General features: G+C 41.5%; 3 protein-coding genes across 4 annotated transcripts; 2 read left to right on the plus strand and 1 right to left on the minus strand.

Annotated features, from left to right (window-relative positions):
* Positions 1 to 386: 386 nt before the first annotated feature.
* On the minus strand, positions 387 to 24,542 carry LOC6578377 (slit homolog 3 protein). The gene is made up of 6 exons (XM_015163117.3): positions 23,574 to 24,542; positions 4,389 to 4,785; positions 2,501 to 3,691; positions 2,297 to 2,443; positions 2,149 to 2,234; positions 387 to 1,933 (listed from the first exon to the last, which is right to left on the minus strand). The coding sequence occupies exons 1-6, from the start codon at positions 23,588 to 23,590 to the stop codon at positions 1,315 to 1,317; spliced, it is 2,457 nt and encodes an 818-aa protein (XP_015018603.1). The 5' UTR covers positions 23,591 to 24,542; the 3' UTR covers positions 387 to 1,314.
* Positions 5,946 to 7,236, plus strand: LOC6578378 (lysozyme). The gene is made up of 4 exons (XM_002004255.4): positions 5,946 to 6,453; positions 6,508 to 6,596; positions 6,661 to 6,724; positions 6,820 to 7,236. The coding sequence occupies exons 1-4, from the start codon at positions 6,303 to 6,305 to the stop codon at positions 6,951 to 6,953; spliced, it is 438 nt and encodes a 145-aa protein (XP_002004291.1). The 5' UTR covers positions 5,946 to 6,302; the 3' UTR covers positions 6,954 to 7,236.
* Positions 8,672 to 10,652, plus strand: LOC6578379 (lysozyme). Of its 2 annotated transcripts, XM_002004256.4 has the most exons (4): positions 8,672 to 8,901; positions 9,873 to 10,022; positions 10,087 to 10,239; positions 10,300 to 10,652. In XM_002004256.4, exons 2-4 carry the CDS (start codon positions 9,875 to 9,877, stop codon positions 10,479 to 10,481), a joined length of 483 nt encoding a protein of 160 aa, XP_002004292.1. In that variant the 5' UTR covers positions 8,672 to 8,901; positions 9,873 to 9,874; the 3' UTR covers positions 10,482 to 10,652. The 2 variants fall into 2 exon arrangements, with proteins under 2 accessions (XP_002004292.1, XP_032585859.1); XM_032729968.2 differs by lacking the exon at positions 8,672 to 8,901 and having other exon boundaries at positions 9,855 to 10,022.
* Positions 24,543 to 24,863: the final 321 nt, after the last annotated feature.

The raw sequence follows: 24,863 nt of genomic DNA on the forward strand, positions 1-24,863 counted from the left end.
GCTGCAATGTTTGACCAGCATTGAACCAACTCTGATTTCTGGCTAGCCAGGCGATAGTCAATAATCAGCTCCACTAGACCATAGCCATGGCTCTGCCTCACTCCTCGCCTTGTCCTTGTTATTCCGTTATTATTGCTGCTTGCGCCAATTGTTTTAAGCAGTGCGTCCCGTGGGCGCTTAAAACTATGAGCTCATAAGGTCCATAAGCTAAAAAGTCAAGAGCGTGTGACGTCATACGCATGCTAATAGTCCACTTAATATTATGTATGTATAAAAATAGCCGAAATACCAAATGGCCAAGGCTTCGATTGCTCATGCACAGCGTGATGCCACGCCCCCATCGACCCCACCCCAACAAACTGAAGAGTGCGACATTGCATTGTGTGTGTGCTTTATTGCCATCATCGTAAAGTAATTTCAACATTTTATTTACTTACAATTTGTTTTTGTTTTTTGTGTGCTTGGTATATGGTTAATAAATTATTAAAGCGTAAACCTAAAGGGTCATGACTTATGATTCCTTAATACTACGCAAAAGTCAAAGAGGCGACGTCAAAGTTTTTAGCCCCAAAGGCTAACAAAAATTGTTGTGCAGTTTATAGTAAACTTGCAGTTGCCCTTGCAGAGGCGGATGGGGAATATAAAAGTCGAAATAAGTCGAATATACAAATCTCGACATATTCCTAGAGTCAATAGCTTTAACTATAATATAATATAAATGTTATATTAAGATAAGAAATATACAGGGCGAAAGAATGTGTATTCCTCTTCTACCTGCAAGAGCCTGCACATGAGTGGCATCCTAAAGATATTGAGTAAGACATATGTATGTGTGTATGCGAGGTTAGTCTGAAAAGTGTCCGATCTTAAGGGGAACATAAAACAAAATAGAAAAGTATGTTAATATATATATAGGTATTTTCAGTTGTGTCTAAACTATTTTCGAATGCCCTCTTGAAAATTCCGAGCTGAAGCTAAAACTGGTAATAATATATATGTATGTATATATTGAGTGTTAGCTTAAGATTTCGTTTCTTATATAGAACGAGGTGCTATTCTTGTGTGAGTTAGCTTATGGCACAATTTGGTTAGTGTTAGGCCAAGTATTTGGATTAGTGCGGGTGAGCTGACGACAGCTCCCTCTATAAGCATATGCTATGTGTATGAATCTATATACTCTATGATATGATATACATTTATTTGGGTACAAGGTGCTTGTACTATCACAAGTTCGATTGGTTCGATTGGCTCTGAGTCTGGCTGGCGCCTCTCTACCTCTCTACCTCTCTTCTCCTACTCCTCCTCCTCCTGCTCCTACAGGCTGGTCGTTGCCTGCAGCTTGAGGTAGCGCGTGCCATTCTCCGCGTCCGCCATCCTCGCTATGTGGTCCGAGGCGGCGTAGCAAGTCGTCGCGGTGGGCGTGCCCGGCCTGCTGTTGTTGCTGCTGTTGTTATTGTTGTTGTTGTTATTGTGGTGGTGGTGGTGCAAGCTGCTAATGCTGCTCAGACTGGCATCACCCGCTCCACCACTGACGCTTTGCCGTATGCGCGTGGCACCCCAGATCAGGACGACCACCGAGGTAACCAGAATGCCCAGCCCCAGTCCGGGCAGGAAACTCTTGTGCAGCGAATCAATAACATCGTAGCTGTGCATCAACGTCGGCGGCGGCTGCTGCTGATGTGGATGCAACGGCTGCTGCTGCTGGCTGCCGCTGCTAAACTGGCGCGGATTCAGCTGCTGGTAGTCCTCGCCAGCCGCCTGCTCCGGCTCCAGATCCAGCTCGTGCGGCGTATAGTAGGGCCGACGCTGATACTGACGCAGAGCGGGCTTGGAGCCGGGACTGCTGAGCTGCAGCTGCGTTATGTTGGAGCAGCCGATGTTGAGCTCAGCTTTGGGATTTTGCTCCTGCACCATGACCAGGCAGAAGCGATAGCTGCAAAGGCAAAAGCAAACCGTGAGAATGCAGAGTTTAAGGTGTGGAAAGTTATTAATAATATATAGAAAGTAGAGAGTAGAGAGGGCAGTACAGAAAGAGTTTATGAAGTGTATGTAGTATGTATGTATATGAAGAGAATTCAGAAGAGTTCTTGAAGAGTTTATAAAAATCATATAGAGAATATATAGGAGTTTGTGTAGACTGTAACCTACCTTTCGCCAATATCCAATGAGGAACTATCGGGCACTATCACGCTCACGGTATTCTGCCCATTGACGACCTTGCTCTCGCAGTGGATCTAAATAAAAGTTTTACAGTTTACTTTCAGCCCATTTAAGCCATTATGTCACCTCCACTTACAGGTGAGTTATCGATGAGAATCTCGTTGACATTCTGCTCCTTGTAAACGAATATGGCGTCGCACATATAGTCCTTCTTGCTAAGATTCAGCAGCCACGTCAGGATCAGGCCATAGTCCGCCGAGTAATGCAATTCGTGTAGAATGATCTAAGGGAATCGGCAAGTTAGCTACAAAGAACTATAATAATTCCATAGAGTACAAACCTCCTCGGACAAGTCCTTGACATGTGTCGACGTTTGATTGGGCTTGGCCAGCGTTTCCAGATGCTCCATAATGTTCGCATTATCTTTCTCCACGTTGTCCATGTCGCAGGTGAGCGACTCCACCGGCACCTGCAGCAGCGGAGCGCCCTCCAGTCGCGGAGGTGTGACGCAGGAGGCGCTGAGACTGGAGGAAAGCTTGGAGACCTGCAGCCACTCGGCGAAAGGACGAATGCTGCAGTCGCAGGACAGCGGATTCTCCTGCATCTGCAAGCTCTGCAGCTCCTGTGCGCGATCCATGGCATTTCTGGCCACGATCGAGATGTCATTGCCGGCCAAGCGCAGCTCCCGCAGCGAGGGCAGCGGTGCAATCAGGTCCGAGGTGAGGGCGCGCAGAAAATTGTGCGTCAGGTCGAGCACTGTGAGCCGCGTGAGGTGCTGCAGCGAGGCGCTGGAGATGGCCACAATGCCGTTGTAGCTCAAGTCGAGGCTGTCCAATGAGCCCAGCCCGAAGAAGGCGTGATCCTGCAGCACGTCGATCTGGTTGTGACGCAGCGAGAGGCTGACCAAGCGAGAGAAATTCGCCAAGGCCTTGTTCTGTATGCTCTTAATCATATTCCTGTTCAAGTTCAGGCTCTCCAGGTTGCGCATGCCAGGCAGCGTCTGCTCGCTGAGCGGCCCATTCAGATTGTTCGCCGTGAGATCCAGTTGGCGCAGGCTCAGGCACTGGCTCAGGGCCTTCAGGCTCTGCGCATAGTCGCCCAGTCGATTGCCGCCCAGCTTCAGCACCTCCAGCTTGCGCAGGCCGCTGAAGGTGCGCTGAGAGATGCTCGAGATTTGATTGTTGCTCAGCTCCAGGTAGACGAGGTTGCCCAGACCCACAAAGTCGGCCGTGCCCAGAGCCTTTATCTTGTTGTTCGCCAAATCGAGCCGCTCCAGGCTATTCAGCGTGGACAGGGCATTCCAGGGCACGCTCAACAGCGCATTGCCCGGCAGTCCCAGGGCCTGCAGCGGGCCCTTGATGCCCAGAAAGGCGGACTTGTGCACCCGCTTGATCTCGCCCGAGGAGATGACCAGGCCGTGCAGCGAGATGCCATCAAAGATCTTGGCATCGCTCAGGAAGGTCACGTTGCGCAGCGAGCAGTCCAGCAGCGATATGGAATACGGCGAGCTGCGCAATCTGTCTGCCAACACCTGCGGGAGATGAAGAGAGAAAGTCGATTTAGAGTGGATTTTACGGTATATATATATATGTTTATTCACTGGTTTAATCTACACCCAATTCGTTTACTATGTATGCTACAAGTGTCCCAGCTGAACTCTGGCTCAGTTCATCTCTCAAGAGCAGCTTGCATATCAAATACTCATACAATTAAACGAATGCCTGTCTGGCACCTTTACTCCTCTCTCGGCAAGGTCTCGGCTGATCTCTGATATACTAAAATATGCGATGCACCAAAGTCTTAGCTGCTCCCTCGAGCTCATCACACACAATCTAAATAGTTACCTAGATTGAGCTTGAACAATGCTGTATCTATATAAATTATGCTCCTTTCAGTTCGCATAGCTATGCAGTTTATCTAAGGTAAGGGGTGAAATCTTAGTTGATCACACATGTAGTGATACTGTGATGCTTGACAATTTTATATTCTTATCTGTTATTCGATTACTCGATCGATCTTCTGTTTCCATTCGGTTCAAGCCTTAGCTAGTTGCCTATCTAAAACACTGTCTATATGCAAAACAGCTGAAGTCTGACCGAACTCTGATCTACTCAGATAAATCATTTAGCGAACTCTTAGCTCTTAATCAATGTATTGTGCCTGTCATATATTCGCACTCTGAAATATATCTAAGATCTAAGATTCAAGGTACCCATCAAGCCACTCACCAGTAGTCCATGCAGATCGATATTGCAGCGCAGCGTGTGGGGCAGATCGCAGCCGCACTCGAGTTCCGCATTGCGAGAGCCCGAGATGTTGGGGCACTTCCACTCGAGCAGGCCATCCGTGTCCACGGGCAGCGGCAGCGAGGAGACCTCCTCGGCCTTGCGCTTCCTGGGCGAGCTCTTATTGAAGTATTTGCCAGGGGCTGGCTTCGACTTGGACTTGGGCGCGACTGCATTGAAGGCGGGCACAGCGGCCGCCGAGATGACATAGGCGCTCACAGTGGTGGGGCTGGTGGTTGGGGTGGTGCTCGACGAACTCGTGCTGGCTGCGGTGGTAGTGTCCTCGAGCAGATCCTTTAGCTGATTGGCTGCCACGAGCGTCAGAGCCAGCAGCAGGCAGCTAAAAAAGAGAGAAACCAAAAAACAACGTTATGGAAAAGTTTTTCTCAGATGTTTTCGACGAAAATAAAACAGTTAGGGAATAAATATATTTGTGAAATTGCATTTGCATAAAATGCTAAAGCCAATTGAAATTGTGTGTGGAATTTCTTTTTAGGTCAAGCGGCGCAGCGGTCATAGCTTGAGATACACATTTACAGTTACAGATACAGATGCAGATACATTTGTATCTTGTGCAAGACAATTTGCCAATTAAGCGCTTAACGCAGTTAGAGCGTGCGATTTATTGCATTGAAACTGAATCTGTGTGTGCGTGTGTCTTAGTCCGAGATACTTTTGTATCTTTTCGTATGCAATCTGCTCGAAAAATAGACAAATGCCGACGTGACATCGATTTGCCAGCACAAACACATTTCCCAATTTTTTTTTTCTTTTTTTTTTTTTATATTTCACGCAAAAGCGAAAGCAACACAATAAATGTTCATGGGACATTGTTATTGTTGTTGTTGTTGTTGTTGTTGCTGCTGAGGATGACGTTGCCCCCAGGCATGCTAATTGAGAGTATGTATCTGTTCTTATTATGCACTAGCTGCACGTACTCTGAATTTGTCATAGAAGATGTTCCCGAAGATGCGTCGAGTAGAGAAATAGAGCCGAAGCTGGAATTATCGACAAGTATATAGACTTATGCTGCTATATAGTGTTAGTTTATTACTCAGAGGACTTCCAGCTGAGAGCTCGGGTAACTTCATTTCAGGTACTATATACATATACACCCATCACAGCTAAAGGAATATAACTGTAATGTAACTGTAAACGATTTCAATCTCAATTTTCTCTTCTTGCCTAGGTTTCTCTGTAAATGTCTGATAATTTCTGATAAGCCAACTATAAATTGCCAACAAATATTCTTCTGTCTAATTATGTTTACGTATCGTACTAGAAAGATCCATCTATCCCATAATTGATAGAAAAAGCCTTAACTATATAATCGTTTCAATTAAGAATTTCGTGCACACTAACCGAGACTCATCTGGGTCTCAAATCGATAAACAAATATTTAGTTTTTATATATATAAGTAATCGCTATTATCTTTCAATTAATCCCTGCAAACGAACCAAAAACTTTGCTCAACCATAATCAATGAAAATGTTTCAAGCAATCTCCCCAATAAATTCCATTTGAGAGCAATCTCATGTCTTGGCCCAGCACTGTTTTGGGTAGGGTATCTAGTAGTTGGCATCCTTTGTTTCGGAGCCAGCAGTGCTCATTGCATCATATGTATGTCAATTTCGTAGTGGAACGATTCTCTAGCATGGGCAGACACCAGACACTAAATTGCGTGCGAGGCTTTAAAAGGCCCATCTTCGTACGCTACGCGTGTTTAGTTGTAGTTTGGCAGTTGCTGCGGAAGCGCTTTAGGATTAAAGTGGTCCAGGCACCCAAAACTCAAAACCCAAATAATCAATCAATCGGTCTGTCTGTCTGTCTGCCTGTCGCTTTCTCTCTGTTCCTAAATGGCTCTGCGTTGGAGTAAAGCGAGCGCGTTTCTCCTGACCCTCAGCGTGATCCTGTTGCTGACGCAAACGCAATCGAAGCTGCTGACTCGCTGCCAGCTGGCCAAGGAGCTGCTGCGTCATGATTTTCCACGCAGCTACCTATCCAATTGTAAGTATCGAAACTCTGCCAACCGATCGTGCGACTGATCCCTGCTCTATCTAGGGGTCTGTCTGGTGGAATCGGAGAGCGGACGCAGCACCTCAAAGTCCATGCAGCTGCCCAATCAGAGCGTCAGCTACGGACTCTTTCAGGTAGAGCCAAAGCCCAAACACCTTCATTTTGCTACATTTCTAACTTCGCTCAGCTCATTAACAGATCAACAGCAAGAATTGGTGTCGCAAGGGTCGTCGCGGTGGCATCTGCAATATCAAATGCGAAGGTAAAACCGTAGTCGAATTATACCCTAACAATTAGCTCGCAATAGATCTCTCTCTCTCTCTCTCTCTCTTCCCGTCTCTCTCTGTCTTTTCTTAGAATTTCTGAATGATGAGATCTCGGATGATTCGCGCTGTGCCATGCAGATCTTCAACCGTCACGGCTTTCAGGCCTGGCCCGGCTGGATGAGCAAATGTCGTGGGCGTACGCTGCCCGATGTCTCTCGCTGCTAGGCCGCAAAGGGGGGTTGCTTACCTCCAAGCGCCCCATCAGCAAAGTGGTGTCTCTTAGCTCTGACCCCTGCCGGTGTCCAGAGTTCAGCTTTCTTAGTCCTAAACATATATGTTAGCTGTTAGCTGTTAGCTGTAAGCGTCGCTCGTTTCATTCGACTTTCATTGCATTTCAATTATATTAAATATAACACACGCATATTGAGTTCATCTTTGTACGCGATTAAGTTTTTCCAGGAATCATCATATCAGTTTTTTAATATTGCGTTCTACACATATTTACCATGCAGTTTAAATGCATATTACCTGCTTTCAGAGTGGGGAGAAGGGTATGTTCGCTTCTTGCTAAACTATTTTAATATATAAGCTAATAATTTCATAAGAATATAGAAATTTGCATGGTAACACGTTACAGCTGCAGCAAATGAAGCTACAAATATACCCTGTTTACAGAAATTAAAATGGGGTATATACTTTCCGGCGGTATATATACGTATGTCGTGTGTGGAGAAATCTAGAGTCTTTTAGTTATACAGATAAAGACACTTTTGTTGTGCACTTTGAACATTTTTCAGCCACTTCATATCTTTATAACTTAATTTTGGAGTGTAAAAGGGGTATATGGGTTTAGTTTTTGCCCATTAATGTAGATCCTGGCCAGTTATTTAGATGTCATTAGATTTGAATTTCAGCTTAACGTAATTTTCAGCTACTCCATACATACATATATACCCCGATTCCAGGGTGGGAAAAGTATATATATTAGTTTCTTACCATACTAAATGTATGACTAACATTATATCTTGCAGCTCTATGATAACAGAGAAGATTGCTAAGCCCTCCATTTTGCAATTTCTCGTGATAGAGAGATTTCCCATTTCATTCTCTTCTCTCAGTTCGTTTAGTGAGCTCAGAGGCAGCCCGTACTAATTTTATTCTATAGATAATATCTTGCTTATCGTGCATATTTACTTAGATAACATCAGCTCTATTTCTTATACTCTACTCTGTACAGGGCATCTCATCGTCCAGCTGCCTCCTTAAAATCGTTTTCGTGTAATTCGGTCAGAAAATATGAATACAGATTGATAATAAAGTGACCGATAAGGCTGTGTAAATTAGTTGGGCTGTCAGATATACAGGTACAGATATTGAGAAATATCGAATTCAGAGAACAGCGTAAATATAAATATTCACACATAAATATTAGTATATGAATATATGCATATATGTAATGTATATGTCTGTACACCTTAGACACATCTTATCACTAAGTCAACTGTAGGCACAACAATATTATTTAAAATATAAAAAAAACAAGTATAACATTGCAATCGGGCGCAACCGACTGCATAATACTTGTTAATGGTTCAGATATGATATATCTGTATCTGTATCTGTATCTGTATCTGTATCTGTATCTGTATCTGTATCTGTATCTGTATCTGTATCTGTATCTGTATCTGTATCTGTATCTGTATCTGTATCTGTATCTGTATCTGTATCTGTATCTGTATCTGTATCTGTATCTGTATCTGTAAATATACGAATATACTCTCTTTTTCATGTTTTGATCGAGTATATATTAAGTACGTATTAAGTGCTGTCTCTGTAGTCAGAGCGTAGCAAATTGCGAGAGACCGAATTGCCAATAAATACTCGGGAAGGCGAGAGCCCAACGCTTCATTCGATGAGAGAGTTTTGTTTTGTTTTGTTTCGGGGCTGCGCTGCCTAAAGAACACTTTGTCAAGTATTTCAATTTCGGTTTCAGTATCTGTGTGGGGGCCCGCTGTGGCGCACCTGTCTAGCCTTTAAAGCGTAACTCGAACACAAAAGACAAACAAATCAAAATAATAAAAAAAAGAAAGAAAAAAGATATCACAATTCGTATTCGTGTTGAAACTAGTTTTGATTGCGTCTGTTTCAGTGGGCTCCAGTTAATTAACTAAAGGTAAACATTGTAATTACTTTATAATTGAGTCCACTAAAGGTGAGAAGGTGCTTTTTAGCCAAAATAATACAAGTGACGTGCTTTGAATGTGTAAAGCACTTGGAGCTATAATAAATCTGTTGATGCATAAATCGTGCTGCTTATAGTTTCCCAATATATATTTAAATACAATAAAAAACACATATTTAACAGTGTTTTATTAGATTTTTTATTCTCTTTTTTTTCGGAAACAATTCAACGCTCTCAGCTATTCAGGTGGGCTGACAGGTTTTGTTTTGTTAACGTTTTGTTTACACAGCAGCAGTTCTTCGAAACTTGTTGGCTCAAGCAACGCTTCAAACAATATCGGAAATTATCATTATTGCTATTATCAACAATATTCAATGTGCTAATTAATCGCATACCATAAATCAAATGCTATCCAGAGACCCCTAACTGCATAGCCTAACAACATAAAACAACAAACTCTGATTAAACAGCAAATGTTTGCAGTACTTAAAACTTTATTCAAATATTTGAAGATATGGTATTTCTCTCCCAATTCGTATGAAATATAAGTGAGCTGTAGGCAGAGACTGACTATTCGTGTTAGACTCCTGGCAAGTTCAAGAGGTAGTTAATCGGAATCAAGCGAATATTTTTATAGACTCTAAATCCTTGAAGAAATAGTTCAAAAATATGACAAAAGTTTTGATTTCCAATGCAAAGTGCTCTGTCGAACGAGTCGAAAGAGATATTATATTCAAAAATCGAGTCTGAAACGCCCGAGTTACAATCATGCAAAATTTTGATGCACACAACTGGCCTTTCGAACCTTTCGGCTATTCGTGTGTTGTGACAATGAATGCCCATGTATAATGAGTCGCTTATCAATTGTCCATTCCTGGAACTAATGTATATAATCTACATTTAATTACTAGCACAAACAGACATGCATACGAATTCATACGTAGTATTTGAAATCGTTTCAGATATGTCGCCAAAAGTGCTGCTGCTGCCAGCTCTGCTGCTCTGTCTGATGCTGATTGCCAAAGAGGTGGAGTCTAAGCAGTATATGCGATGCGAGCTGACGCGTGTGCTGGTCGAGACCTACAGATTCCAGAAGACTTTGATGTCCAATTGTATGTTTAATACGAAATTTATATTATATAGAATAACATTATAATAAATTCTCATTCGATTTAGGGATCTGCCTGGTGGAGCATGAGAGTTCCTTGAATACGAACAAAGTGACGAGGAATGAGAACAACAGCAAAAACTATGGACTCTTTCAGATCAACAGCAGGGATTACTGTGCAGAGGGACGCCGTGGCGGTCTATGCAATATGAAATGCGAAGGTAAGTTAAAGCAAATCTGCAGTTATTTCTCATTTATAAAGCTTATATAAATTTTGTTAGATCTCTCCAATGATGATATTTCGGATGACATTGCCTGCGCACAGCGAATACAACAACGCGATGGCTTCAAGTACTGGAAGGGCTGGAATCGCTATTGTCGCAATACGCGCAACTTGCCCAACTTGGATGTCACCTGTAAACTGAGCACCTTGTCACCCATACGTTCACCCAATTTCTATTAGAGTCGTCCTTTTACCGTTAAGCAACAAAATGTGCAAAATTACTTATGTGAATTTCCATCTAGTTTTATATCAGGTATTAGATTGTAAGTGCATTGCATTGAAAAACTAGATTTTCATTGGAAATTGTACCTAAAAATCTTCAAAATAAACAAAAAACCAATTGAAACTAAATGAACGGCGTTTTTATTTTCATTGCATACTTTCAGGCATAACTTTAATTCATCCAACAAATTTAATGCGGCATACTTTTGGGGGCAGTTAATTTTTACCATCACATTACACTCTAGTATTGCATATTTTCGGGGGCAGCAAAAATTAGTGAGCCTGTTGAATTTTTAGCAGATTTCCACTCAAATACCAGGCTCTCAGAACTGAGCAGAATGTCACCGAAAATTGTCGAAAAATCATTGGGTGACATGAGAGTAACCCTCTCTACTCTCTACTCTCACTCAGTGTCGTTTATTAGCGCTGCCAGTCGAATTTTCAACCAAAGAGCACCAAAAATACCAGGCGAACAGAAATCACAGCAGGTCGACAAAAACCGATTGAGTGCAAATTTTTACAAATTTGCTGTTCAAGGTCAACAATATGAGAGAGACTCAACTATATGAGAGAGACCATGTGAGAGACTCTAACACCACTACATTTACATTTCTATTAGCACCACAAGTAGAATTATTAATGAATGATCAGTGGATATACCAAGCACGCAGAAAGGGGCAACAGGTCGATAAAAACCCTTTGAGTGCAAATTTTCACAAATTTGCTGTTCAAGGTCAACCATATGAGAGAGACTATGTGAGAGAGTCCAACACCACTACATTTACATTTCTATTAGCACCACAAGTGGAATTATTAATGAATGATCTGTAAATATACCAGGCACGCAGAAAGGGGCAACAGGTCGACAAAAACCCTTTGAGTGCAATTTTTACAAATTTGCTGCTCAAGGTCAACAATATGAGAGAGACTATGTGAGAGAGTCTAGCTCCACTACATTTACGTTTCCATTTGCACCACAAGTCGAATTCTACACGAATGAGCTGTGGATATACCAGGCACGCAGAAAGTGCAGAAAGTCGACGGAAACTCTTTGAGTGAGATTTTTCACAAAAATTCATTTCAAGGTCAACCAATTGAGAGCAAATTTAGCTCAACTTCTCACAGAACTACTCCATTTCAAGGTCGTTTGGTGAGCGCATTCCGCAGTTCTTTTGAGCAGCATGTGGACTGAGGGCATGAGCCGAGCTGGAAAAAAAGGACATTATTCTTTATGACCATTACTTGCGCATTTGCAAGTATGAGTGTTTTGTGAATTTAGGTTCGCCAGGATTGGCTTTTTGGCATATTAGACCAAGAGCAATCGGGTCGTCTAGGAACCGTTAACTGTCTCGTTTGCAAGCGAGCGAAATTTGCTTGAAAATATGCAAAAATCCGCTGTAGCTTGTACGACTTTTACTGACCTTATTTAAATTTTTGACAGATTTATTATTGATAAGACTCTTACTCTTATATTTCAAAGATTTGGTAAGAGACAATAACAATCCAGTCAAGAAATCAATTTTGAATAAGCACTTAAGCCTGAGAGATTTACTTGAGACTATGTTAATCTTTGTTCTTTTACTACTTAGCAATAAAAATGACAATACTTATAAATGATTAGCTAACTAATACATGTTATGCTAATAAATAATAACTTTCTTGATGGCAAACGCCCAGAGAGTTGGCTTGAGTTTCGTGTTTTGTCACACTGAAGAATATACATACACATACATATAGCATACATATTTATAGCAGCCGTAACTCTTTTATATTCACTACTCCCACGCCCCGCAGCGACAGCCAACAATCAACTGAACGTGGGCGCTTTGGCTTGCTGTGGCTCGATCTGAACGCCTCGGCAAACGGAGTCGCAATCGTAACTCTGGCGACATCTAGCTTGGGCATCTGCACTTCCTAGACGCGTCTTGCTGTTGCACGCGTCTGTCTGGATGGCGGAATGGCTGCTTGGCTGTTTGACTCACTGCAAGGGCGTAGGACAACCTACGTTTTATTTTTGGTCTAATGAAATGCAGTTTGCTGTAGGTAAAACACGTAAGTGTAGCTCCACTCGGAGTGATTGACTAGGAGATGCTCTGAGTGGCAAGCCATGTTCATGCCGACATTTCAAGTAGGCTATAGCACGGTATTTAAAATGGCAGTTTTTTCTTATATGAGTATACTTTAAGAGAAGTTGGATTTGCTATTGAGAGACCTAGCAGACCTAAAGGAACAAAGCTAAAAATCAATATTTTATATTATAGAACTACCAAGAGCCAGACGTAGCCCAACATTATCTTAGATCATTTTCTATAGTTGTCTAGCTGCCGTCTCGCACTCCTATAACACAATCACGTATACCCTTTCTAAACACCATCAAATATATTCAAGGCAACAAGAACGCAGACCTCTTGCGAGCTGCCTTTGCGAGTTGAAGAGTCTTTGGCAAGGTTCTACGAACTACATTTAAATGCAGCTACTTTTACAAGCGCTCACTTGGTAATTGATAGGCTCTCGGCCAGCAATGGAAAACATGTAAAACAATTCGCGTAGCTGAGCCCGGGTATTGTCTACGATATCATTTGCATTTCCGTTTCAACAAAAGCCGCACTTCCGTTTATGGACGGAGCACAGCCAACCGAGAGCCAGCCGAAACAATGAGCAGCTCTTTCATTCTTAAACGCGTGAAGCGTGCAACCAACAGCAACAGCAACGGCAACAGTAATGATAATAATAGCAATAACTATAAGCACAATTCATGGCAACAGGTGAAGCTACAAATGAAACTCAAAAATCAGAGCGTAACTACAAATTACAATGTAGCCCTTGTTGCTGTTGTACTTGTTGTTGTTGTTGTTGCTGTTGTTGTTGTTGTTATTGCTGTTCCATTAGAATGCGTTTTGCATATGTGAGTGGTCAAAATAAATCAAAAGCAACAGCAACAACAGCAACAACAACAGCAGCAGCAACTGTTGCTGCGTAGCTGGTCAAAAGGCACAGCAGCAACATCCTCTGCACACAGCGGACGCTCACCTCAAACAGTTTTGATATGCAGCTCAGCTGTCGACTCCTGCACTCAGTGCTGAGCAGTTTACAATGGCTGTAAACAAAAAAAAAGCCAGAAAAAGAGCTAAGCTTTATAGAATGTATAGAATGTATTATTATTACTTATTTAACTTTATTGCACTATCTATTCAGCTATAATTCTCAGTTGCTTGAGGCCTTCACCTTAGCTCTATTCGTATATTCGTATATAGCTTCCGATTCTGCTCTATACTCAGTTGAGGAGTATTGCTTAAGCTATATACAATATTATATAAAATATCAGTTATCAGCTAAATTGTAGTTTTCATTTCAGCTCCAACTTTTATATTCCATTTAAGCTACTTTTAGCTATAAAACTGCTAAATTCGTAGCACTGCCTGAAACGCCCTTTTTGTCACGCTAATCTGGCCACAACTCACAACAACAACAACAACAGCAACCAAAACGTAATGTTCGAAACGTTTCAGTGCGTTTAATTTCCGCTGCCTCTGTCGCAGTCTCTGCCTCCGTCTCTGCCTCTGTCTCTGCTTCTGTCTCTGCCTCTGCTGCAGTCTCTGCTTAAGCTGTGGCTTCCTTTTGTGCTTTGGTCAGCTTGGCTTGTTCGTCACTGTCGCTGGCTGGCTAATTATGCATAAAATGCATTGACAACAAAGCAACAACAGCAAAACAATTTGATTTGTCCTAGGCCAGAATTATGAGATCAAGCCACGCCCTTGAGCTGTGGCATTGCCCCTTGATCCATTGATCCATTGATCCCTTGATCCTGCCCGCCTGCCTGCCTGCCTGCCTGCCTGACTCATTGCCATTGACATGTGCTAATCGGCCCATGTAGGCAGATGCGCCTTGTCTAGACGGCATTGGCAGCCAACTTGTTAGCCTCAGCCGTCGACGAGCTCTGCTTTTTTTTTTAGCACTCGCTCGCTAATCAAGGCACAACAAGTCAGCCGAAGAGCTGAAGAGCTCAACGATTCCCAACCAGCCGATCCACCAGGCAGTTTCGCATTAACATTCTTCTGAGTCGTCGTCTCCCACACAAGAAACGTATTCAAGTTTATAGCTGAGCCTTAAATACTCTTTCTTAGACTAAGTCGGATTCTGTTATTAACAGTCTGTTGTTGTTTCTATCTGTAGTTTATAAGCTGATTGTAAAAGTCGATCCGTATAATATTAGCTGATGCTAGAGCTCATTCATATTTAGACTCAAGTCGTTAGACTTTACTTACAAGTAGTTTGTAAATTTTTAACTAAATATTTGGCATTCTTATCACAGACAGAGTCTCTAGCTAACAACTCACTTATAGCTCCTTATCCTCTTGGTATTTCACATACTAAAACTAAATGGTATTCAAGTCATTAAAAACTCGATCGAATCACTCTTCCAAGTCACGTTGCCCGCTTGAAGCTCAGAGCACACCCGAAAGCTGTTTGTGTAGGCGCAGCCAAAGCGCCGCTCTTAGCACAGTGAAACCCATCCCCAGCCAGCCCAAGCGGACCCAAGCTAACCGGCCTCAGACCAAAAGCCGCTCTGGCCAAAAATGTGTTCACAACTGGCTGAAATTAAGGCACGTCAGCGGAAATAAACCTTCTTTCTTTAATTTTCGTGTGTTTCTGTGCGCCAGCCAAATGACTCCAAATGTGTTGCTCGTAACGGCATTGCAGCATTCGCTGTGGAGCAGCAATGGAACGAGAACTCGAAGATTGTTGTTGCTGATGATGTGGATGGGACTGTGGATGTGACTGTGGATGTTGGCTGCAGACATGCTCTTGATGTGCCGTTGATGCTGGCTCTGCGTAGCTATGGAGATTGATGCAGATGAAGGTGCAGACAAACAAATAACGATATACATACGAGCGAATATATATGTAGATGCGTATAAAGATGCCCATAAAGATATAGATGCAGTTTCAATTATAGATATAGATCTATATAGATGAAGATACAGATACAGATGCAGATACAGATATAATTATAAGATATACATATAGGTGATATACGGGACTACTGCCACTGTCGAAAGCAGAAGGTGTTGGCCGCCCGCTGCGCCTCATTCGATTGCCTCACTACACTACAAAACAAATAGAAAATGCATAAACAGAGGCGATAATCGGCTGCAATTTCTGTGGACCGTCTGCAGCTGCTTAGCCTGGCCAAAAAGTGAGCGAATGCGAAAACTGATTTTCACATCATTTAATGCTCAATCGGCACGCAAGTAGCACACACACTCACATTCACACACACACACACACACACACATTATCACACAATGTTGTTGTCTTTTTTTTATTGTTTATTTTTTCAACATATTTGCGCTCCCAAAATGGCCAAAAACATGCGATAAGCCACTGAACAATTAAAAACGCGTTTTTTTTTTTCGTTATTTCGCCTTCTTTGGTGGGGCAATAAGTCGAAAATAAATTGCATGCGAGCATATACGAACTGCGCATACCCTGTTTGAAAATTGAGGGATCTGTAAGGGATCTATCTATATCACTACTACTGTTATTATCATTATTATTAGTACTATCATTAGCATTGCCATTATCATTACAGATATGTCAATTTATTCATTCATTTTCATTGTCTCTACTCGACAGACTGACTGTGCAAGCAACCCGAGTTGTAGTCGCACTTGTTGCCACACAGTGCTTATTAAAAGTAAACGACAATTGTGGCCACTTTTTGCTTGTCACTCTGGAACAATTTGTTGCAGCTGCTGCTGCTGCGGCTGCTGCTGCTCAGCTGCTCAGTCTGGCGACCTGGCCTCGGGCATAGTATACCATAGCCACATAAATATAAAGTGAAATCGAATGCTAGCGACTGCTCAATACTCGCTCAAAATATAATATAATAGATATACCAGAAATACGTTTCGAGTGCTCAATTTCGACCAATTTGTCTCGCTTCCAGCTTCTCTCCGTAATCCGTTATATTTCATATCCAATATACTTCTCTTTAGAGTCAGTCTGCTGTTGCTGCAGTCAAATTAGGCAACATGTTGCCAATGCTGACAGCAACATGTTGCTGCAAATCGCAAAGGCCAAAGGCTAAATTAGAGATTTCAGTGTTTTTTGTTTTTGGGTGGTGTGCATATGCGGCTTATAGCTTTCTGGCCAAGTCAATAACAACCTGCTGCTGCCATTGCTACTGCTGTTGTTATTGTTGCTGTTGCTGTTGCATTGTTATCGCTTGAGCGAGCGCCAAATCTGTACGCTAAAAACGAAAAAAATACGCTCGAAAGCGCAACGAAATGTTGCCAGAGGCGAACTGACAGCTATGGGCGCATGAATAGAGACAGTTGAATGGACATCATATCGAATCGCACCACATATATCTAATATCCATTGACGGCTTAAATCACTTTATGGCCGATTAAGGGGGCGGCCTACTTGCGGGCTATTGTGGAGATTGATGTGAGATAAATACATAATAAATCTACAGTAATTATGAGAAACGTTGATCCACAAACTGTTGCCAATTCACATTTCAATGGCTGACTTTGATGCTGAATAGAGACAGCTGAATGGAGAAGTCGGAAAGAAACAAAATTTCTATAATAGATGAATAGAGAAACATATTTTTGGAACAATGAAGAGAGATGGATGAGAGATAATGGGGGATAACAGGTATGTTAAACATACGCATATAAACATTGAAATAGATTAGCTGATAAAAAAGAGTACATCATATATATAGACTAATAACAGCTAGGTTCTATCTGTCTTAGCTTATAAGGCTTTACATAATATTTTTCCATAAAACACAACCGACATTATTTGACTGCCCACTGCTGTTGCTTGCCCATAAGACATGGGCATAATTGAATAGCGCGCACTTTGATGCGTTTCTCTGCCATATTAGCCAGCAAATGGATGCGTGAAAAAATAGTAAAAGTTGCGACCAGGCCAAAGCCAGCCAAAGGTCAAAATGTCACGCCAAGGCAAACAGAGAGTGAAAAAGAGAGAGCGAGAGCGAGAGCGAGAGACATGTGTGTGGCTGGCTTTGAAGTAGCTGCAACCGCAGACGTGCAGCAAACAAAAGACAGCGCAGCAGCAGCAGCTGTTGCTGCCGTTTTGAATGTGAATGCGAATGGGATTGTGGAATGGGAATGGGATTGTGGAATTCGAGTGCGTGGCAGGAAGCAATGAAGAAGGGATTTCTGATTGTGCATACGCTCCTTGCAGCAGGGCAGGGCAGGGCAGGGCCTTTCCTGCGAAACACTGAAATCAAAGTGCACAGCACATTAAGACGGAAGCGGATGTTGTCCTTAAGGCAAGGCAAAACAATTAAACCGAGTTTCCCAAGAAGCACTTAAACTTCGATCAAACAGAGTCTAGCACACGGTAGCAGCAGCAGCAGCAGCTACTTGATTTGCTCTTAGGCAATTGTGCCAAAAAGTTAAGCGCATTAAGCGACAAGCGAAAATTCAGGCCAAGTTGCCAAAAAAAAAAAAATTAAACGAAAGACTTAGGCAACAAACTTGAAGTACGAGCTAGGCAAAGGAAAGCGTGGGCCAAGCGCTCTTTTTAATTAGCTGACGTGCACGTTAACATTTAACCTGCACGTCAGCCCAGCCAATGAGCAAAGGCATTGCCTCGCATCCTACGACCGCTGCAGCCATAAATTTAGTGCCAAATTACTTTTAGTTGTTGCTGCCAATGCCGCGGGCCACATTCATATGCAAATGCCCCACCAACAACCAGCAACCAACAACAACAAAACAAACACATACAAAATAAATGAATGCAGCAGCAACAAAGAGGCTGCACTGGCTGAATGAATATATATGCATATATATGTGTGCTATATATAAATATATATACATATACATATATGAAAACCAATTTAATTTAAATGAAATTCAGCGCAGGTAACAAAATCGAACAGCGCCTGCATCACAGTTGTTGTTGTTATTGTTGTTGTTGTTGCTGCTGCCGTGTTTGGGACGGAAATGTGGCCCAATGTTCTAGAGCCCATAAACTGAACGATTTGGTCTTGCAGACAAATGCCAGCTTAAAGCCATTTCAAAAATGGTTTGTTTACCTTTGCCTTGGGGATTAAGCAACTGCTGCTGCCTCGCATTTCATATATGCATATTGTATTATTGTAGTTTATATATTTCAGATTTCATTTGAAATTCTGTCCGATTGCTGCAGAAGCGAGAGAGAGAGAGAGAGGGCGTACACTGTATATATAAATATATTCAGCTCGTCTGCAGAGCGAGAGACAATTAGAGTAAATTTCGCATTAGGTTTTGCAGCGGAATTCGGATATCATAGACTTTGATTCTGGATCTCAATATCTCTTCAGCTCGATGCCAGCTTACCTTCTCTCTTAACTTTAACATTCAATTTGAGCTAATTTAAGCACCTGCAAGACCTTTATTTTATATCATATTTTTCTTTCAAGATTTAATTTAATTTTATGTTTTATCCATATTGGCAGCTCAACAATGAAGGCAGCGAGCAACGAAAGACTCTTGACTCTCGATTGCTGTCACTTATTAGGCATTTTTAATTGTTCAAGTGTTCGGGCCATGGCTACAGGTGTATGTGTGTGTGTGTGTTCGTTCAATTAAAAAGTAATTTGCCTAACAAAACAAAAATAGAAAAAAAAAGAAAAAAAGAAACAAAGAGCCGCAACCGGCTTGGCAGCAGTCGCAAATCAAAAAGACAGAAGACACCCACACATTTCCGTTTCTCAGCCCACTCTCAAAAATATGTTTACCAATTGTTGTTGCTGTTGTTGTTGTTGTTGTGGTTGCTTAGATCGAAAAACAAGTTTGTAAACTAATTTGCAGTCGCTTGACAATATTGCCCGTAATTTAAAGCTAGAAAAAAAAAACACACAGACTAATCTAAATGCATACACAGACACAGTTAAATATGCACATATGTATGTGTATACAGATACAGAAACAAATGTATATTTTTCTTAGTGAAACTGGCTGCAATTGTCTCAGACTATATTTACTCAGATATTAAGCTAAGTTTTGAGGAATTTTATAATTGTAGGATTATGGGATATATATGAGTAATGGAATAATTTATATATATATTTAAGAAGATTTATGCAATACAGAGATCTATATATTCAAAACTTAATAATTATGTGTTAATGTTTACCAGACTACCAGACTATGCCAATATATTTGTTAATGTACATATGAGACTGTTGTTTGAGTGAAGTTTGTTTGGCTCTAAAGGTAAACCAGAGATATTTAAATGAATCTCATTAAAATGTGGATCATTAGCAACAAACTTTTTCTTTTTCTTTTCTCTTGAGTGAATACAAAATTGAATATTATCTTAGTTTCTACTGTAATGCCTCAAATATTAAGTCTCTTTTCATTACATAATAAATAAGGAAGATCTATATGAAATTACATTACATAAGCAAAGAAATGGTTATAAAGCCTCTCTGCATACCCAGCTACATACATATATACAATTATCTGATCAATTCTGTTGACTCACGTCACAAACAGGCAAACAGCATAATGATATGCATATGCTTGGCTAAGGTAGGGCATAGCTAATGACTGAAAACCAACCCAAGTTCACAGCCCACGCAGCACTCGAAAACGTTGGCGCCGCCAACGCACGTGCATAATGCTAAATCGCCTGTTAATTGCGACATTTCGAAAGTCAAGACAAGGCCCAAAAAGCAAAGCCACAAAACCTTACACACACACACACACACTCATGTATGTGGATAGAGGCAGACTTATATTCCATGAAGAGCTCATAAAGTCTGTCAAAATTGTATGAATGAAAGGTGAAAAACAAATAAAAACGAAACTCTCCTCAGACTGATCAATGCGTATGCATCTGAAATAGTTTTCCAAATTTTCAATTTGCCTCTAAATGGCATTTAAATGTGTGGGCGTGGCATTTGGTTGAGATAAGCACTGCATTGCGGAAATAGATTCCAAATGAACCAAATTAAAGTTATTGTACGATTTGTAAGCAATGGCTGGCAATGCGGCTAACATGCCACACACACACACACACAGACATAGCTCTGTGTTAGCCCACACGTAGCGACACATCAGTCTGTGAAAAGCACCGAAAAACCCACACACAAAATGCCAGCCGCTCAACTTGTATGTCAAGAAATTGTAGATGCTGTTTGTAGCTATTCTTGTTGCTCGTTGTTGTTGCTCTCGGTTGTTGTTGTTGTCGTTGTTGTTTTGGATGCTGCGGAGGAGTATGCTAAGTGAACGGCTCTAGCTCTCTGTGTGTGCACTGCGAGAAATTGCCGGTGCCGTTGTCGCTGCCTCTGCCTCTGCCGCTGCCTCTGCCTCTGCTTTGTTCATTAGCAAAAAAGGCAACTAAAGTAGATCTATTGAGTAGTGCAAGACTAGAAAATACCCTACAACTGCTTAGATCCAGAAAGCAATGAGTTAAGAGAGCTGAAAGCAATGCTCCCTAAGTATGTCTATTATAAGAGATTACACATTAAAAATGTTTATTTAAAACTCTTCTAATTATGTGAATAACCAGCTGTTAGGTATTCAACCAGTGGACACTAAAAGGAAGGCAAAAAAAGTATCAGATATATAGCAGTGTATACTCGAAGAGGGTATATATAAAGCTTGATATATGTAGTTCTTGTAATCCTCCATTTATGTTTAAAAATAACGGACCTATACATAGATGTTCGTATATGATGTACAGGTACTACAATATTGTATCTCCCTCTCTCTCTCTCTCTCGAGTGACTTGCTTTTTACATCCATACATACTTTAGGTCATCTGAGTTAGTCTCCACCAAACAAACATTTGACGCTTTTTTATTAGTTTTTTCGTTTCTTTATGGGATTCAGTACACGTTAGAGCACTTAGAGAAATGAAATGCATTTGAAATGAAGTCCAGTTAATGTGAGATGCGTTACATTCAACGTGTCCTATATACAAGTGTGTATGTGTGCGTGTGTGTGTGCGACATACTTATCAATATGAAGTGGGCAGCATTTGTTGTTGTTGCCAAATTTGGCAACTTGTTGTGGAGCAGCAACTAGCAGCAGCAGCAACAACAACAACAACAACAACAGCCAGCAACTGGCTAACAACAATGGGCCAGCAAGTAGCACAGTTGAAGAGTTGTCGGCCGCGGCGGCTGCTGCTGCTGCTGCTGCAAAATGACGGCTTATAAATGACGCCCACAGCTGGGCAAACAAAAGACTTAGGCAACGAACTTGATGCCAGCTTACCTCCAACAGAACAGAAACCGAAACAGAAACAACAGCCAGCCAACAACGTTGACTAAGCAAACCAAGCGGCTAATGAGCGCATGTAAAGCAGTAAAAATAAAGTAACAAAAAATTATATAAACATTAATTATGTACGTTTACTTCTCTATCCCTTTGCTCCTCGCTCTATCTCTTTAATTTCGGCTACGTTGTGGGCGTACGAAATGAAATGAAAATAAAAACTTTGTTTATATTGGTAAGAAGCAGCAGACAGCATGCTGTGAAAATTATGAACTATAGAAGAAAGCCAGCAGAAGGCAGAGAGAGAGAGAGAGAGTGAGAAAAAAGAGCGAGTGAGTTGAAAAAGAAAATGAATAAAACTCGTAGACGAATGAAATGTAAAGAAAACAAAACGACAAAGCGCTAATTGCGCTTAAACTATGATGCGTGTGTGTGCTATGTGTGTGTGTGTGTGTGTGTGTGTGTGCGTAAGGTGCGTAGGTTGAACAAACCTCTTGTCGGAGCTGTTCATGCTGTCAACAACAACAACAGCAATCACATTACATTTAACTCATTCGCCTAGCTTTTCATTTTCTTCATTTCAATACACATACATGTGTGTGTGTGTATTGATAATTTTTGAAAATCTCTTAACGCATTTTGAATTTGGTTTCTTCTTTCTTTCTCTTTTGGGTAAATGACAACAGGGAGTCGCAATAATTGCCCCCGCAACGGAAGTGCGGCTGTTCAACAAAGTTAGCAGCGTTTAATGAGCTGCCACAGCAGTCGTCGGCGTCGCTACGTGACGCAAGCTCGCATCCAAAATTTATAAACATAAATTCAATACTATTTATACACATACAGATTAGATGAAGAGTTCAAACGTCCAAACATAAATGTGTCGGTGACAAAGGTATAAAGCTATAAATTAAATATTTATGTGATGCGGGGAAGCATGAGAGAGAGATGTATACATATAAAGGAGTAAGTCTAATGGTAGAGTATTTATATATACGAGAAATACTTAAGAAGTAACTGCGAAGTAGTAGGAAGTTGAAATATGTTTAGAGGCAGACCTAGCATTATAGCACATATAACTTGGTTAGCCCTAACTATATTTAATTCCAGCCAATTTTGGCTAGATATAGACTATAGCGCATATATTGTATTTGAAAATACTCTTTATAATCAATATTCCCACTACAATGCGCAGGTACAAATAATCTTAAGACAGTGATGAAAAGATACAATCAGATATTGGTGTTTAGATATATAGCTTTATCTACAGAGGCATATTGATATATGTATATCCGCATATATCTATAGCTCTATTTATATATAATTTTATAGGCTCCCTGAATTTGAGCTTTATAAAATCAAGATATAAGCTGAGCTAATCAAAATATATATCGTCTACGACTAACATGGCAATTATTGAGCCCCTCTGCTGCCTCTCAATCTATTAGCTCTATAATTAGCTATAAATATCCGCGCCTGCGGCCTAATCGAAATGAAATAAAAGCATCATTAGAGCACGAATTTGCAATTAAGAACATTTTTTAATAAACGGATCTTTCGATGGAAGAGGCAAAAGTCATTTATATATAGATAGTGTATATGGTTCATATATGTATATATAGGCAATCTAGATCAGAGATGCGATTTCTAATTGGCTCATTTGACATGCAGATCAGGTGGGCGTAGCTAGCGTATATAATAAATTTCATTTAATATAGTCAACAAATGCCGCACAGATGTCGGGCTTTAAATAAATGAATATATTTAAAAGGTAAATAAATAAATGTCTAAGACTCACCTTAGTTTGGGCAACATTTTGAATGAGTTGAGCTCCCACTCTCTGTCTCTCTCTCTCTCTCTCTCTCTCTCTCTTTCTCGCTCTCAGTTCGATTTATCAGCGTGCGAAACTTAAACAGCAGATAAGCTGAGCGATTTATCAGTCAAACTGGCGACGTTTTTGCTGACTTGGATATATTTCTCTATATATATGTATATATATTTAAGCCGACTTTGACTTGACCGAATGTATTTTACTTTTTTCTTTGTAGCTGTCTACCTGGCTGTCTTGTCTTGCTGCTCCAGAAGGCAAATGCGATAAAGATCTTTACGCTGCACTTGGTTAGGGTTTTTTTGTTAACTCTCTCGCTCACTCTCTCACTCCCTCTCCCGCTCTAGTAGGTAACATTAACAATGGGTCGCTTAGTTGACAGGGACAGGGACATGACGCGCCAGCATTTCATTCATAAAAGACGAGCGCACAAAGAGCCGGAAGCGGATGCAAAGACGTTTTGTTTGCCCGACTGCCTGCTCGACTCGACTCGACTCGACTGCCTGCAGGATACTCAACAACAACTGCCGACGGCCATTCAAAAATTCTTCAATTTACATTTGGGTTTCGCATTTGCATTTACTTCACGTTGTTGCTTTGGCGCTTAACGAAACGAATGACTGAAGCAACGAACTTTGCACTGCACACACGCGTTTATTTACATTAACACAAACACCAACAAACGCGCACACACAACACAGATACAAAGTAAACGCCGCAGCTGCTAGCTGAACTAAACGCGCCAACGACTGAAACTCGACTGAGCTCTGCTGCAGCTGAACAAAACCCGATTCCCCATTTACCGAATCGGCATTGCCTCGTCTGTCTGTTTCATTCACAAATATAGAAGTCGGTCGCTGCTTCGGCTACGACTGCTGACTCAAGCTGATTCTCTGAATGACCAGTCGGTGCGACTCACTGCGTGTGGGCAGCACCCAGGCAGCCAAGCAGCAGACAGCAGGCAGCAGGCAGCGAGTAGCAGGCAGAGAGCAGCAACAACAACAGCATAGGCAGCTAGCAACAACAACAGACATTAAGCAACAGCAGCAACAACAGAGACTAACATCAGCAACCACCAGCAGCAGTAACAGCAACATACCGCACCAGCAGCAATATCAAACAGCATCAGACAACATCACGATGCAGCATTCAGCAATACGCAGCTAGCAGCAACAGCAATTAGCTAGAAAGTCCACCAGGCAGCTCAAGCAGCAACAGCAACATCCACAGCTGCATCGAACAACATCTGAGAGCATCAAG

The sequence above is a fragment of the Drosophila mojavensis genome, unplaced genomic scaffold, assembly GCF_018153725.1.
Source record: "Drosophila mojavensis isolate 15081-1352.22 unplaced genomic scaffold, ASM1815372v1 contig_80, whole genome shotgun sequence".
Lineage (NCBI taxonomy): Eukaryota > Metazoa > Arthropoda > Insecta > Diptera > Drosophilidae > Drosophila > Drosophila mojavensis.